The sequence below is a fragment of the Astyanax mexicanus genome, chromosome 12 (genome assembly GCF_023375975.1).
Source record: "Astyanax mexicanus isolate ESR-SI-001 chromosome 12, AstMex3_surface, whole genome shotgun sequence".
In the NCBI taxonomy this organism is placed as follows: Eukaryota; Metazoa; Chordata; class Actinopteri; order Characiformes; family Acestrorhamphidae; genus Astyanax; species Astyanax mexicanus.
The window spans coordinates 35,327,253-35,340,569 of NC_064419.1; the positions used below are offsets into that span (position 1 = coordinate 35,327,253).

Consider the following 13,317-nt stretch of genomic DNA (forward strand, 5'->3'; position numbering starts at 1 on the left):
TTTCTCATGTGACTCTGTTTCAAGGGGAATGTTATACTCCAAATAAAGGGGAAAGGCTACAAAAGAGAAATGAAAGTTAAGACCACTTAAAAATTATGAGTTTCTTTAATTTTACAAAAATAAAAACTCTGGAATATAATCAAGAGGAAGATGAATGATCACAAGCCATCAAACCAAGCTGAACTGCTTGAGTTTTTGAAGCAGGAGTTATCCAAAAGCAGTGTGTAAGACTGGTGGAGGAGATGCCAAGAGGCATGAAAACTGTGATTAAAAACGCTAGTTACGTATGTAACTGTGGTTATGTGAATAGTGGATGACCGCCAGGGCGGTGCTTAATGTGAATGTATTCCCTGCCGTGCCCACGGCGAACCGAGAGTTGTATACCAACGAAGTCACTACACGTGACACAGCGTGTGACGCAAGCGGGGTATAAATGCCCCCTGGCACTCGCTGCTCCTCCTCAAAACTTGGTTCTTCTCGCAATCCGAGTGACCAAGAACCCTGGCGGTCATCCACTATTCACATAACCACAGTTACATACGTAACTAGCGTTATGTTTCATAGTTACTGACCGCCAGGGCGGTGCTTAATGTGGATGATGCATACCAGCGATGTCACGAGGAGATTCCAGACAGAACCGCCGTAGATAAGCCCTCGGCGGCTGCCACGTTCACACTGTAGTAACGAGAGAAGGTGCATGGTGACGACCATGTGGCCGCTGCACAAATCTCTAGTAGAGACACTCCTTGAAGCGCAGCCCAAGATGTGGCGATGCCTCTGACAGAATGTCCTGTAGTCGGGGCAGGCAAAGGGCGATCTGCAGCCCTGTAGGCCCCCTGAATAACCTCCACAAGCCAGTGGGATAGCCGTTGCTTCGAAAGTGGTTTCCCCAACTTCGCAGCAGAAAAACATACAAACAGCTGGTCCGTTTGACGAACAGCCGTCGTAGCAGAAACATATGCCCGTAGAGCTCTTACAGGGCATAACTTTAGCCTCCTGGTATCAGAATCGTCCCCATAGGCTGGAAGATCAATGGTTTGGTTCACAAAAGCAGGATTCAACACCTTAGGCAGAAACGCAGCGTTCGGCCTCAGTTTCACACTGCAATCATCCAAGCCCCACTGTAAACACAGGGGGCTGATAGACAGCGCATGCAGCTCACAGCTCCGCTTTGCTGTGCAAACAGCCAACAGGAAAGCAGCCTTTAGAGAGATCCATTTCAGCTCTGCCTGCTCTAGCGGTTCAAAAGGAGCCTTGCAGAGAGCGTTCAAGACTAGCGGAAGATCCCAGGGGGGATACCGCGGCTTACGAGGGGGAGCCAGTCTCCTAGCTCCCTTCAAAAAAGCAGTCACAAGCTTATGAGAGCCCAAGGAAGTACCGTCCGCCGGCATCACGTGACAGGCTAAGGCCGCCACGTATACCCTGAGCGTCGAAGCGGCCCTGCCTTCCTCCAGTAGCGTCTGGAGAAAGGACAAGACAGTCTGTAGTGTGCAGAGGTGTGGTACCACACCTTGGTTAATACACCAAGCTTCAAAAGCCTTCCACCTGCCCTCGTATAGAGCCCGCGTAGAAGGAGCTCTAGCATTATCGATCGTGCGTCTGACCTGGGCCGTGCACGAGTCTAATGTGCTGGTGGGCCTAAGGGCCACAGCCATAGCCGGAGTTGCTCCGGACGTGGGTGCCACACCTGTCCGTTCAGCTGTGAAAGCAGGTCTGCTCGACACGGAAGTTCCCATGGAACCCCATGGAGTAATGACAGCAGCGTTGGAAACCATGTTTGATACGGCCACTTCGGGGCCACCAAGAGGACCCGATGCTGTTCCAGGCGTACTCTGTCCAATACAGCCGGAATCAGAGGCAAAGGGGGAAAGGCATAGAGCAGAGTTCTCGGCCAGCTGTGAGCCAGGGCATCCTGGCCCAATGGGCTGTATAGTGCCATCTCCGAAAACCAGAGAGGGCAGTGTGTCGTGTCTGGAGAGGCAAAGAGGTCTACTCGAGCCTCCCCGAACCGTTCCCACACCAGCTGTACCACACGCGGGTGTAGCTTCCATCGTCCTGGGTGAAGAGAACGGCGAGATAGCGCATCCGCCGTGACATTGGTGGCGCCTGTCACATGAGATGCTCTCAGAGATAACACTCTGGGGTGAGCCCACGTCCAGAGTTCTTGTGCCAGCATTAATAGCCTGCGGGACCGTGTTCCGCCGAAGTGGTTTACATGATAGACTGCTGACACATTGTCCGATCTCACCAAGACATGTCTGCCGCGGAGCACCGGGAGAAAATGTCTCAGGGCGAGCACTATGGCACGTAACTCCAGGATGTTGATGTGGTCTCGCGCCTGCCGCATGGACCAAACACCCTGCACTGCGCTGTGGTTCCAGACAGCCCCCCAGCCTGTGGCTGACGCGTCTGTAGTGATCACTTCTCTGCGAGAAGGAATCTGGCCCATCGTTACCCCGGACAGCAGGAAGGGTGCAGAGTTCCAGACATCGAGGGCAGCCAAGCACTCGCTGGTAATGCGAACGCGTGTGTGCCTGTGCCGTGCCGCATCCAGTTTCAGACTGATGAGCCACATCTGAAATGGTCGGATGTGGAGCTTCCCCAGTGCCACCACCTGCGCAGCGGCGGTGAGAAGACCTTGTAGTCGCAAAAGCCTCACATACTGCACCTTGGCGCCCCACCTGAGGCTGTGAATGGCCGATAGTATAGCCGCAGCGCGAGCTGAAGGCAGGGTGGCCAACATGCGACGTGAATCCAAGACCATGCCTAAAAAGGTTATGGACTGAGCAGGAATTAAAACACTCTTGTTCCAGTTCACCGCGAGCCCCAGCGCTTGCGTGTGCTGCAGTAATCTGAGTGTGTCTGTGTGAGCTCTCTGCTCCGAGGGGGCACACAGCAGCCAGTCGTCTAGATAGGGCAAGATTTTCAGCCCCTGAGCCATAAGGGGGGACAGGGCCGCCCGCATACATCTCGTGAACACCCTTGGTGCCAGTGAAAGGCCGAACGGTAGCACTCTGAACTGGTATACCCTGTCTCGGAAGGCGAACCTGAGAAACCGTCTGTGTTCTGGAACGATTGGAACGTGAAAGTAGGCGTCTTTGAGATCCACTAGGGTGAACCACTCCGCCTCGGAAACCGCGTGGAGAACAGCCGCGGTGTGTAACATCCGGAACGGAAGAACTTTCAAAAATTTGTTCAGGCGACGGAGATCTAAGATCGGTCTCAAACCGCCGTCTTTCTTCGGAACAACAAAATAAATTGAGTAGAACCCCTCGGGGTGAACTTGAGGGTCTACTAACTCTATGGCTCCTCTGGCCAGCAGGGAGCCTATCTCCTGGGAGAGACTTGCAGCCCGAACGGGATCCCGAACTTTGGTCACCGTAGGGCGAGAACATACTGGTGGCCGGCGGCGAAACTGCAGTCTGTAACCCACTGTCATGGTGCTCAGAGCCCACGGGTCTGAGATCATCTTTGTCCAGTAGGCCAAATGTGATGGTGAGAGCAACAGCGTCACCGGCCGTAGCATGTCAGCGGCGGTCAGCAGCGGCAGCTGCACGCAGCTTGGAAGGGTGGGGGGGTCGCCTAGGCGCTCTCGGCGGGACCGTGGGGCCTGCGGGGCGCGGCGGCGGAGCTGCGGCTCCAAAGCGCCTCTCTCTATCGTGTCCTCGAGTCCGCTGTAGTGGGCGACGAAAACTCTGTGGCTGCCCGGTATTATGCAGCTTTCGAGCCTCCGTCAGGGAGGATCGTCGTTCCAGGGCTTCCTTGGCTGCTGGTCCGAAGAGAGACCCGGGTTTGAGAGGCACGGACCGCAGCGTAGCTCGGCAAGGTTCGGGCAGAGAGGATTGGGCCAGCCACACCTGGCGCCGAGCATGCAGGCTCGTAGCGACGAGCCGACCAGTATCGTGGGTCATGTAACCCGCGGTCAAGAGGGCTAGATTCAGAAGCTCCTCCGAGCTATTTGAGTCCTCCGTGGATGCGGGGGAATTCTGCAGCGCAATAAGCAGGATGCAGAGGGAATTCAGCAGTCTCCCCATCCGCGTCGCTGAGTTGTGCATTTTAACAACCAGCTCGTCCGTGCGCCTACACTCCGCGCTCGGGCAGCGAGGTTCCGGCCGTAGCGCTTCGTCTGGCGAAACCACCGTGGAAGCCACACAGGGGTCGATCGCAGGCATGGAGGCCAGTCCATAGTCAGCCGCTCCGGCCATGGATGCTAGCAAGCGCGCCGTCTCCGTCGGCCGACCTGCTTTTTCGCTCTGAAAAGCAGCCGAGAATTCAGACACGAAGTCCTGACAAGGCGGCACCGCGAAAGCACCCGCTTCCAGGCGTTTAAACAGCGCGTTAGAGCGTACGCTCCCTGCTGCTGGTGTATCCAGGCCTAGCCTAGCTAAGGCTAACTTAAGCGTCTCTTCCACTGAAGCCCTGCGAGAGGCTGCGGGGTGTGTGTCCTCACTTCCCTTGGCTCCATCCGAAGACAGGGAGTGTGGGGGTGCAGGAGAGCTATCGGTCGGAAAAGATCCGAACCCCATCTCGTGCTCGAGAGCCGACCCTTGTGTAAAGTTCGCGTTGGAGGCAGCCGTTGAGAGAACGTCAAACTCAGCCTCCCGCCTTGGCGAAACAGACTCCTTAAACTCGACCGAGGGGCTCTCACCTGCTCGGTCCTGTGTCTGGCTGTTCATAGCTAAGATCAGGTTCTTTAGCTGGTGTAACTCCGATACAACCGAGTCCACACGGTTAGAGAGAGCTCCATAGCCTTTCTTTTTTTGCGGTGGCTCTAACGAGCTATCCGCGCTCCGTTTTCCCCGAGCCTTGGGCGTTGTCGCGGGGAGGGATGCCTCGCTTCGTGCTTCCAGGCCCGCTAGCCGCTCGTGGCGGATAGCCATGGGAATCATCGCGCAGTCGATGCATGGGTCTGTGAGCGCTTCGCGCAGATGGTCCAAGCCCAGGCACGACGGGCACAGTCGGTGTCCGTCGTCGGGCTCCAGGACGGCCTGGCAGTGCATGCAGCTAATCGAGGCTAGCATAGCAGCGCTAGGTAGGCCGCGGCTCCGGGAGGGGGTCTGACAGCCGCTCGCGGTGGCCGCTGGCTCGCTTCGGGCGTCGAGCGCCTCGCTGCCCGCTAAGTCACTCGGTGTACCGAGCACCAGCTAGCTGAAGCAGATAGCTCACGAGGAGTTTGCGCTAGTTAGAGCTACGGTTGAGAGTACTCACCGTGTCAGGCTCCGGCGAAAAGGCACAGCAGTGCTGACAGCCGCTCGGCTGATAGCTACTCGTGGGGCCGCTAGCCTCTGGTTAACCCCGGCGTCGAGCGATTCGTAGCCGGCTAAATGAACTCGGTGTACCGAGCACTAGCTAGCTAGGTCAGATAGCTCGCGAGGCGTAACGCTAGTAGAGCTAAGGAGAGAGTACTCACCGTGTCGGCTCCGGCGAAGACACCACAGTGTAGATAGCCGCTCGTGGGGGCGTTAGCTGAGGCTAATCCCGGCGCCGAGCGCTTCGCTGCGGTCAAAGTGAACTCGGTGTACCGAGCGCACGATAAACTGAGGCAGCGGACGAGTACTGAAGCTAGGTTAGAACTACGGTGGGAGTCCTCACTGGTTTCGAGCTTCGACGGGAAATGCACAGTAACCCGAAGCTTGGAGCCCCAAGCTTCGTGTGGGTACTGGCGACGAGTAATCCAAATAGGAGAAGAAAAAAGGAGAAGAAAAAGATGATGAAAAAACAGCTCTAGAGGTCGGAATCCGAGCTCTGAAGCGAGCTGCACTCAATCGGTTCTGGGCGAGAAGAAAAAGAGGAGGAGCAGCGAGTGCCAGGGGGCATTTATACCCCGCTTGCGTCACACGCTGTGTCACGTGTAGTGACTTCGTTGGTATACAACTCTCGGTTCGCCGTGGGCACGGCAGGGAATACATTCACATTAAGCACCGCCCTGGCGGTCAGTAACTATGAAACATAACCAGGGTTATTCCACCAAATATTGATTTCTGAACTCTAAAAATTTTATGAATATGAATTTGTTTTATTTGCGTTATTTGAAGTCTGAAAGCTCTGCATCTTTTTTATTTCAGTCATTTCTCATTTTATGCAAATAAATGCTCTAAATAACAATATTTTTATTTGGGAGAAATGTTGTCTGTAGTTTATAGAATAAAACAACAATGTTTATTTTACTTAAACATATACCTATAAATAGCAAAGAGAAACTGATTCAGAAGTGGTCTCTTCATTGTTTCCAGAGCTGTATGTACAGATGATATATATGGTCTACCCGACACTAGGTGGTAGCAGTCTTCCTGAAATCAGCTCTGTGTTTGAGAGGAGGAGGAAATGCTCCGGTTGAACAGCTGATGGGCTCTTCCTGAAGGTTCGTGTTTCTGTTGTTTTTTTAATATAAGAATATTAAGCAGCATCCCAGAAGTTTACAAACTCATAAACTGTAAGATTGAAATCATTAGCTGCTGATATGCTTAGCTAGTTTAGAAGTGAAGAGCGATAGCGTTAGATGAACTGTGAGTTCAGTCAGTTAGCCTGCCAGCTTTAGCAGATGAGCTGTAGCTAACTAACTCTAGCTAACCTAGCTAGTTAACTAAGTTACTAATTAGCGTTAGCTAAGCTAACTAACTAGTGAGTAAAGCAGCTATTTTAACAAAGGAAATTATTAAATGTGGTGTTTTTTTTTGTAATGTATCGCCAAATTGTGGTTATATTCAGGCTAATATAGTTTCTGAGGGGTAACTTAACATAGAGCTAAATTACATAAAACAGTTAATTATTAGGTTAGCTAACTAACGTTACCTCCTTATTCGCCCACCTAAAAGTTATATTCACACTTTAGATTAGATTTAACTAATTGACATATTATCTTCACCACTTTTGCACTCTACGTTTAAATAACTAGCTTGCTATATAGGGATACACTAATGTGGGAATTCGTTATCCGATCTTACACATGTAAGCTAACGTTAGCTAGCTAGCCAACTAACCTTACCTAGATAACCTACTAGTGCATCTCGAAAAAATTGTATATCATTGAAAAAATTCTTTACTTTAGTAGTTATTTTAAAATGTGAAACTCATATATTATATAGATGTATTACACGCAGAGTGATCTATTGAAAGCGTTTTTTTGTATTGTTGATAAAACAGTGTCTCAGAAAATAAGAATCTTATTTAAGACCACTTTTGGTAGTGTGGGGAGTGTTTCCTGCTGGAAAATGAAATCCGCATCTCCATTAAAGTGCAGTAAGATTTTCCGGGAAACAGTGTACTGACTTTAGACTTGATATAACACAGTGGACCAACACCAGCAGATGACATGGTAAATGTTGCATTTCATTTGGAAATTAAGGAATATTATTATTATTAAAATATAGCTATTTTTTGTGGGTTTGCACTTAGGTTATAAGTGCTATAAAAAAGGTTTATTTAGAAAGTATTTTATATGCTTAAATCATGTTAAACTATATTAGTTTAGTAGAAAGTCATTCAAACATCATTCTTGTAGCCAAATTTACAGATGCTGACTACCTCATGAAGCCACTGAGAAAATACCAAGAGTGTGCAGATCTGTCATCAAAGCTAAATGTGGTACAGAACATATTCAGAATTGTTTAACACATTTTGTGTACAAAATAATTCCACATATTTACCTGTATTGTTGTAATGCCTTCAATATTACATTTACAATTTAAAAAATCATAAAAAGCAAACACATTGAGTGAGAAGAGGTGTGTCCAAACTTATGACTGGTACTCTACACTATGTTGCCAAAAGTATCTGCAGATAGGAATATTGTGAGGCTACAGTATTATAGATGAATAGAGTAGTTTTGTAAAAGTCATATATTTTGTCCTGTCACAATAACTTGTTTTGTTTGGATGATCTATTGCCTTAAAACAATTGCAAAAAGCACTAATATTGAGATACTATATAAAGAACGCAGTTACACTGTTTAAAAAAAAAAAGGTCATTTAAATGATTAATAATATTGTGACACAGCAGTTGGAATATAAACAGAGGTTAAATATCTTGAATTAATACAAGAGAACCATGTTTTTTTAAACAAAGTTAACATGCCTACTCATTCTTGTGAACAAATTAATCAATGCTAAAAAGTGTGCAGTATCAAGGGCAGCAAAAAATCTTTGAGGTCATGCCTGTATATTGTACAATAATTTGCTAACATAATATCAAGACAGGCCTAACCATAATGGTAATACTTTTTTTTTTCTTTTTTTTTTCCCTTATTTTGTAGGTGCTGCTATGTTGTGCCATGCATAAGTCACCATGGTTGTCAACCTCTGCCTGCCACACTTTCAAACCACGGCTCACTGCAACAAGGTAACTTGAGCCTGTTACATCCTGTACTAGAGTAGCTCTGTTACATAACACTGCTCTAGAGCTGGAGGCTGTGAGCATCATGTCACCATCTGGATTTCATTCAGAAAATAATTTAGCCTTTTTCACAACAATTGTCTGTAATGTATTATTTACAACAATTTTCCTGTATTTAAGGGAGGGTGACAACATTAATTGTTTAGTTTGGTATTCCTGGCAAACTGATTAGAGTCTTTGTTTTACTGTATTATAATATCTCTAGATTGTTTTGATTCTTTATAAATAAGTCATATAATTTGCTGAGTAAATGTTTAATAGAGGTTTAGCATCAACCACAAGTAACCCTGGTTAATTAAAAAAAAAAGTATGCTTTACATTGTCCAGATTAATCACATGCATTAACATGGACTGCTCTAGATAATGTATTTTATTGTGTCATGTTTAGTATACCTCATTGTCTACAAATCAGGACCTTTGCAGACAGTTGTGTTCTGGCACAGTTTGTCCATATTACCACACGTGCAACAGATATCAAACACCATGTGACCATTTAAATTCTAATCCAGAGGTACAGAAGTGTCCAGTGGAGGTCATCTTGTTTTTTCGTCATTGTGTTGAAGCGGGAAAGAAATAGACCGTGTGGGGGTGGTGATTCTCCAGTGACCTTGTAATGTTCTTTTTCTTGATGTCTGAGATGTGTGATGTGCGCATTTGATATTGTTATCATGTCAGAGGTCTTCAAGCCTCTGTTCCTCTTTTTCCCAGCTATGCGCAGATGGCTATGATGTTTCCAACCTCCTGGCATGCGACCCTTCTGCTCGACGGAGAGGTTTTAAGCTGGAGTACTTCCTGCGTCCTCCACTGCACGTAACTCTGCACTTTCGAGTGAGAGTTGAGCTGTGTCGTGTGGATGTTGAGCTTTGGCCTTGTGGTATGGACCAGGGAAGTGTCTCCAGGAAGCTCGAGATTCTTACCTGCTCTGATCCTGTCTCTGAAATATCAAAAGGTTCCCAGGAAGACAGTAGACAGTTTAAACTTGTGGGACGTTGTGAGCTAAGGGAGGATGTGCTTGCATGTTTTAATCATCGCAATTTCAAACATAGAATTCCTTTTCTTGAGGCACCACCTGAGCTTCCAGTGCAGGCTAAGCAACAAGAGCTCTGGAGTCGGGGCCTGGAGTCTCTGAACTCGGTGGCCCAACTTCGTATTAGTATACCCTTTGGTGGAGCTGGTTCTGCACTGGGAATAAAGTCGTTAGCAGTGTGGGGAGTTCCGGCTCGCTCTTGTCCTTCTGAGGAGCTTGCGAAGGTCCAAAAAGCACATTTTGACAGTTTGAAAGTGAAAATAAGACCTCCCTCTATATCACCAGTCTCATATCTTTCTACCTCAGACAAATCTTCTAGGCCAAACCCTGCACCCTCAGAAACCCCTATTCCAGACGAGTTTCTGGATCCTTTGACTCAGGAGCTCATGGTTCTACCATTGATCTTGCCCAGTGGCATGGTTATAGATAGTAGCACGTTAGAGGAGTACCAGAAACATGAAGCCACTTGGGGACGTTTGCCAAATGACCCGTTCACCGGAGTTCCATTTACACAAGACTCTAAACCACTTCCTAACCCTGTGCTTAAAAGACGCATTGACAGTCTGATACTGCAGACAGGATGCACAAGAGTCGGAAGCAGGAATGGTCAGCTGAACAAACCTCACACTTCCAAACTTGTTGATCCTCCACATGCTGAAAGACCCACTTGCTCGAAAGACTTGGTTTGCATTGGAAACTTACAAGCTGGACCCAGTGAGACTGGCATCCAGCAAAGCCAATCAGCAGGTATTGAAAGTGAAACAAAACTGCAAAAAGATATTTATGTCAATAAAAATAAGACACGTAATGGATTTACTGACTCCAAGCTAAAGGGAACTAAAAGGAAATGTGAGTCAAACCTTCCGACCAGAACAAATTGGACACCACCTTATTCATCCCCCTTGACCAAAATGCCCAAAATGGATGCAAGCCTCACATCCCTCACAGGTTAGTTCTGTGCACACATGTGACTCATAATGCCTAATAAAAGTTGTCATAAGCTTCTCCTATCATTATTATTCCATGTCTAATATATTTCCTGTTTGCCTTCAAAAACAGACTCCAGCCAAACCTCTCATGAGCAGCGTCTGTCAGACAGTTTAGACCAAGCACTAAGTTCTGCTCTGCAGGGTTTACCAACATATACCTCACAAAGCCAACTGAAGCCGGAGACAACATCAGGTAGATATAATAGACATCCTCAATTAAATATTTTCTATATATGTTTAATGGTTTATTGATAGAGAAAAGCTGCTTTGAGCTAAAAAAAAAAAAAAAACCACGTCAGATTTCAGTAGTTCAGTAATTTAGCTCTACATTAGGGCTGCCACAAACGATTATTTTTATAGTCGACTAATCACCGATTATTTTTTATGATTAGTCGACTAATCGGATCATACGTTAATTGAATATAAAACACAGTTTATCACAATAGAATGCAGCTGCTATTATACAACCAACATTAGATTTCAGCTATATGCTAACTAAAAATAAAAACAATTAAAATCATAGTTCATTAAACCTTTAATGAAATATGCAGCTTGTTGTAACAGACAATTATTTTACTGTTTAGCATAAAGTGTAAACAACTGTGTAAAATAAGGATAAGGCACTGGCATTTATGAAACATCTCAACCGTGAGGTTGTTTGAACTATTATGAAAAAAAAGTATATTAATAAAAAATGCCTCTCTGTCCAGATATTGTGTACATTACCGTACACAGGGCAGCGGTCTGCACAGATCTGATTGGCAGAGGAGAGCGTTTGGTGATTTTACACCACACATGACTGATCTGTGAGTTTACTGCACCGAAAAGCACTGAAAACAGAAGCCACTGTCAGAATGAAATTCTTCTCTGTAGTTACCGGTTTGGGACGGCATTTGTGACTACGTCTGGGTCCGGATCCGGATCGCGGTCCGCCTATTAGTGACCTCTGTTTTAAAGCTATCAAGATGAGTAAGTTAAGTACTAAGTTAACGCTCTGTTTACGCTAATTTTAGCAGCTAAATAGCAATTTAGCTTCTTCGTCATTTAATCAGCCACAACATGCCTCCTTTTCAGGTGCTCGTGCATCACGGTTGTGCTGCCGAGGAAGGCAAGTTCTTCTTTGCAGATATTGCATTGCACGCGTTTCACTTTTATTTTCTTGATGATCCCACACTTTTGAGTTCTGTAGCGGGGTAGCCATGAAACCAGAGCCTGTCTGTATAATGTCCTGAGATGTCGTCCACTACCTACCCCGGTTTCCACTACTGCGCATGTGCGTCCAGGACAGAAAGGCAGTCGCAGCAGTTTGGAGAGAAAAACAAAGAAAAAAAAAAAAAACGACTAATCGACTATTAAATTAGTCGTCGACTATTTTAATAGTCGACATAATCGTGACTAGTCGACTAAACGTGGCAGCCCTACTCTACATAATAAAAAAAATATTAAATTGGATTTAACAAAGGCACAGTTGAATCAGAACATATGTGTTACATAAAAAATAATCCTTTTAGAGAATACAAGACATATAATTCTGTTAAGTAAATCCAGTTGAAGACATCATGATCCTGCATACTAATTTTCTTGTTCCTGTCTGTGGCCCTGTTTCTTTTTTAGGACCGAGCAGATGTGGGTCATGTTCTTGTTCCTTGACTGTTTATTCTGCAAGCTCACCAGCTTACTCTTTACCTTGCGGTCACCTGCTGTGTCGAACATGTCTGCGGAATGTACATCGTCCCGGCTCACAAAGACTGCCAATCACCTGCCCCACATGTAAAACCTCTGCCTCACCCAGTACAATCACACGAGTGCATCATTAATGTGTCAGTCCTGATTGTGAAGGGAAATAATCTTCTGGTTTTGATGTAATAAGCTAATGTTATGTTCATGTTTTGCTCTTTTGTCATTTGTAATACATGAAATATCAATAAACAGGCAAGCAAAGCAAAATTGAGAGTGTGTTGGCTGCCTTACATACAAAAATGTATGATAGTTTTCAGGAATTAAAAAATAAATATTTAGGGTTGCTTTCACAGACAGAGAGTTAAGTCTATTTATAGACTATATTTCAATAGAACATTTCCATTCATAATGCTGTGCAGTTCCCTTTCTGGGAAACATTTAATTTATAGAATATCTTTTTATAAGTAAAACACAGATTGACACTCCAGTAGGGAAATTGTGGGCCAGTGCAGATTTGTCTGGAGACATTAACTTTTAGCATTATAGAGAAAATTTACTATGAATTTCATATTATTTTAGTAATGTAAAACATTATTTCTTGAAGCATTACTTTATTTACTGCGTATAAGCCCATGGCCTTAGCCTGCACCTTTTGAGACCCATGTTAGACTGAAAATAATGCAGTATAGGGCTCAACCAAATTAGGAGTGATGGTGATACTTCAGCTTTATTGCACCAGTCATGTTGCTCCATATGTTTGACCTAACATGGTTTTCATGTAATAAATTTGATGTTTTCTAAAATCTTATTGAATGATATATAATTCAATTCGCTGGCCCAAGCTTTCTTTGAGAAGTCTAACATGAGAGAGTAGAATGGTGGTTTGGGGGAAGAGTAGCTGAGAAATTCTCAGAAGGTGAAATTCTATGTTTTAGATGGAAAGCTTGGTATGGCAACCTATAGTGCCTGGAAAAAACAATCAGTTGAGTGGCTTTTTTGAGCTCATAGTTGGTTTGCTAAGGTTGTAGTCACTTGGCAAGTTTGTAAACATGGCGAAATACCACATCTTACAACTGAGCTACCATATTATGTAGGAGACTGGGGTTCAAATCCAATGATGGGTTACACCAGTAAAACTCTTTGAGCAAGACATCCAACACTACTCTTATCTTCCTTTGTAATGCGAGTAACCTTGTAGTCGTTTTTTTTAATATAAAGAGAAACGGAGCA

General features: G+C 45.7%; 1 protein-coding gene across 5 annotated transcripts; it reads left to right on the top strand.

Annotated features, from left to right (window-relative positions):
- Window positions 1-6,249: 6,249 nt before the first annotated feature.
- ubox5 (U-box domain containing 5) lies at window positions 6,250-12,354 on the top strand. Of its 5 annotated transcripts, none has more exons than XM_049485897.1 (6): window positions 6,250-6,361; window positions 7,514-7,584; window positions 8,252-8,337; window positions 9,067-10,366; window positions 10,478-10,600; window positions 12,022-12,354. In XM_049485897.1, exons 3-6 carry the CDS (start codon window positions 8,284-8,286, stop codon window positions 12,222-12,224), a joined length of 1,680 nt encoding a protein of 559 aa, XP_049341854.1. In that variant the 5' UTR covers window positions 6,250-6,361; window positions 7,514-7,584; window positions 8,252-8,283; the 3' UTR covers window positions 12,225-12,354. The 5 variants fall into 5 exon arrangements, with proteins under 5 accessions (XP_049341854.1, XP_049341856.1, XP_007254132.3 ...); XM_049485899.1 differs by having other exon boundaries at window positions 6,251-6,361; window positions 9,100-10,366; XM_049485898.1 differs by having other exon boundaries at window positions 6,293-6,361; window positions 7,502-7,584.
- The last annotated feature ends 963 nt before the right edge of the window (window positions 12,355-13,317 follow it).

Bases quoted from the DNA above. Each gene is read 5' to 3' on its own strand.
- ubox5 (XM_049485897.1), top strand. From the start codon at position 8,284: ATGGTTGTCAACCTCTGCCTGCCACACTTTCAAACCACGGCTCACTGC. The intron at 8,338-9,066 runs GTAACTTGAGCC...TTATCATGTCAG, and splicing joins CCACGGCTCACTGCAACAAG to AGGTCTTCAAGCCTCTGTTC. The intron at 10,601-12,021 runs GTAGATATAATA...TTTCTTTTTTAG, and splicing joins GAAGCCGGAGACAACATCAG to GACCGAGCAGATGTGGGTCA.